This window comes from Ornithorhynchus anatinus, chromosome 15 (genome assembly GCF_004115215.2).
Source record: "Ornithorhynchus anatinus isolate Pmale09 chromosome 15, mOrnAna1.pri.v4, whole genome shotgun sequence".
Classification (NCBI taxonomy): Eukaryota; Metazoa; Chordata; class Mammalia; order Monotremata; family Ornithorhynchidae; genus Ornithorhynchus; species Ornithorhynchus anatinus.
Window position 1 is genome coordinate 12,162,513 of NC_041742.1, and position 2,825 is coordinate 12,165,337.

The following is a 2,825-nucleotide window of genomic DNA, read 5'->3' on the forward strand; positions in this document are numbered from 1 at the left end:
TGCTTTCTTGTGACAGACAGTATTATAAATAAATAAATTACTGGTGATACTGGGATCTGTTTCCCTCTCTAGACTGTCCACTCATTGTGGGCCAAAAATGTGTCTCTTGAATAGTTATTTTGTACTCTCTCAAGCACTCAGTACAGTGCTCTGCTCTTAGTAAGCACCTAGTAAATACGATTGACTGAATGAACAGTTATGTCAACCCCTCACGAGGAAGATTCTAGCCAGCGGGGGAAATGGATTTCTTAGCAGGTTGAACAATAGAGCTTAAACCTCCTCAAGATACTTCTGTTTCTGTTCCAGTTTCTCCATCGGTGACCAAAAAGTCTCTGCTGCAGGACTTTGCAGGAGTCAGTATGCAGAACTTTGTGAATACTGATAATTCATAATAACCATGCATGATTAATTTGACTTTTCAACAACCACTCTGTCATGATGCAACAGTGAAGTGGGACAATGAGCAGATTGGAGGGGTGAGGAGGTGAATGGCTGAGAGGGACTGTCTAGAAGGAAAGTAGACATTTTTCATGGAAAAGTGCAGTGCGGAAAGTGCTGTTGGGACTGTTGCAATGGGAGCTCTGACCACATGACTATTGCTTGGGGAACAGAGCATTAATGGCCCCAAATCTGGACCAAAATCTGCATAAGTGGGTCATTTTCCTGAATTTTATTTGGCAAGGAAACAACATTTTTCCTACCCATCTGCTCCAGGAAAGTCCAACACTACCCCAACCCTATCAAACAGGACTTGGAGAAATGTCAGTGAGAACCGTGGTGGTCATCCTCACACCAGGTCCACACCTGGAGCACTCAACCGGGAGCAATCAACAAAGATGCTGTCCGAATGTCACCTTCATTTTTGAGCCCATCATTACTGTTTCCCAGCCCATCATCGATGTAGGAGTCACTGATGGTGGTAAGGCAGGAGTGATATGAAATGGGCAAAATTTATCAATACCTATTCTAATTCTTTAAAACCACTGTCACATCTGTGAGGGACAGACCTGCAGACATTCTGATCCATTCTCTATCAAATTAACTCTCTGTTTTATGTCATCTCTCATTGTCTATCTCATCGTTTCACTCTGTCCTTTCCTTTCTCTGTCCTCTGCTCCTGTCCCATTCTCTCGTTTCCCCAGATCACTCCTCCAGAAACCACCCCCAATTGCATCTGAAAATTTAAGACAATGGATGCCGCCAAACTCTCATTTGGGATCGTGAATGTGCTTCAGGTCAGAATTGGGATTTCAGTTAATGTTTTCCTTCTCCTGTTTTATATCCACACGGCCTCCACCAGCCACAGGCCCATCTCCTCTGACCTGATCCTAACCCAACTGGCCTTGGCTAATATCAATCTCCTCCTCAGCAGGGGAATCCCAGACACAGTGTCAGCTTGAGGGCTGAGAAATTTCCTGGATGATGTTGTACCTTTACCGAGTGTCCCGGGGATTTGCCATCTGCACCACCTGCCTCCTAAGTGTCTTCCAGGCTGTTACCATCAGCCCCAGCACCTCCTGGTGGGCAGAAGTCAAAGCCAAATTACCCAAGTGCATCATCCCTTTGTGCGTCCTCTCCTGCGTCCTTAATGTGTTCATAGGCATTGATATATATGTGACAGGCCCCCAAAACAGCAGCAGTGTTGGAATTACATTGGATCTCATGTACTGCTCAGAAGTTAGTTCCAGTGCAGGAATCAACTTGGTTATAGCAGTCATTCTCCCTTTATGGGACCTCTTCTCTGTGGGGCTCATGAGCGTGGCCAGCGGCTACATGGTGTTTGTCCTGCACAGACACCACCGGCAGGTCCGGCACCTCCATGGGCCCGGTGGCTCCCCCAGGGTGATGCCTGAGGTCAGAGCAGCCAAGAGAGTCATTGCCCTGGTCACCCTCTACGTCCTCCTCTACGGGCGACAGTCCAGTATGCTGAGTGTGATATTGAACATGCAAAAGAAGTCCCTTCTGCTGGTGAGCAGCCACCTTCTGATGGCAATCGCCTTCTCCATCATCAGTCCATTCCTGATGATCCTCAGCGACAGGAGGATGAGGATGTTCCGGAAAAGGGAACGTCCCTTTCCAACTTGGATCCCTCTTAGAGTCTCAGGGAAGTTACCTGTCCTCTCCTGGAACCCCAGTGGGATTGGGTGACCAGACATCCCACCTTCAGCAGCACTGGACCAGTCCTGAATCTCTCTCAGCCTCAAGCAAAACCAGTAAAGGTGATAATGGAAGCATCACAAGTCATGGCTGTTTAGCCACCAGAGAAGAGGTGGCGTCAGAGCCTGCTCTCTTTCCGAGGGAATCTGCCCCCACTCAGTTATGGCAGGGCAGACAGACCAGTGAGAGAAGTGCTAGCAGGCCCCAACAGACCCTGCAGTCCCAAGCCAACTCCTGGACGACTGCTGGAGAGGTTTGTCAGGGCCTCACAGAGACCTGGTCTACTCTCCCCTAGACCACCACTGGGAAGTCACACCTGGCTAGTCCTGATCGTAATGGGTAGGATGGTGGGAGAGTGGGAGTGAGTCTGACCTCCCTTCTAATGCGTCCCTGTCTAGTCCTGGTCCAGGAGGAGCTGGCCTTGCTTCTGAGTCTCCTCTTTCTCCTGCTCTTTTCCTTCTGCTCATCCTTCTCCTCTTGCTCCTCCTCCTCCTCTTTCTACTTCATCTCCTTCTGCCCCTCCTTTTCCTTCTCTCCTCCTTTGCCCTCTCCTCCTTCTCTGCTCTTTCTTCTCTTGCTCCTTCTGCTTCTCCTCTTTTCCTTTTACTCCTCCTGATTCTCCTTTCCCGCTCCTCCTTTCCTGTTCTTCCTTCTATTTATCCTCCTTC

The 2,825-nt window shown here is 48.8% G+C and overlaps 1 protein-coding gene across 1 annotated transcript; it reads left to right on the forward strand.

Annotated features, from left to right (window-relative positions):
* Positions 1-1,190: 1,190 nt before the first annotated feature.
* ORNANAV1R3110 (vomeronasal 1 receptor ornAnaV1R3110) lies at positions 1,191-2,148 on the forward strand. The gene is given in 2 exon segments (XM_029080169.1): positions 1,191-1,426; positions 1,428-2,148. Coding segments are annotated over 2 exon segments (957 nt in total).
* Positions 2,149-2,825: the final 677 nt, after the last annotated feature.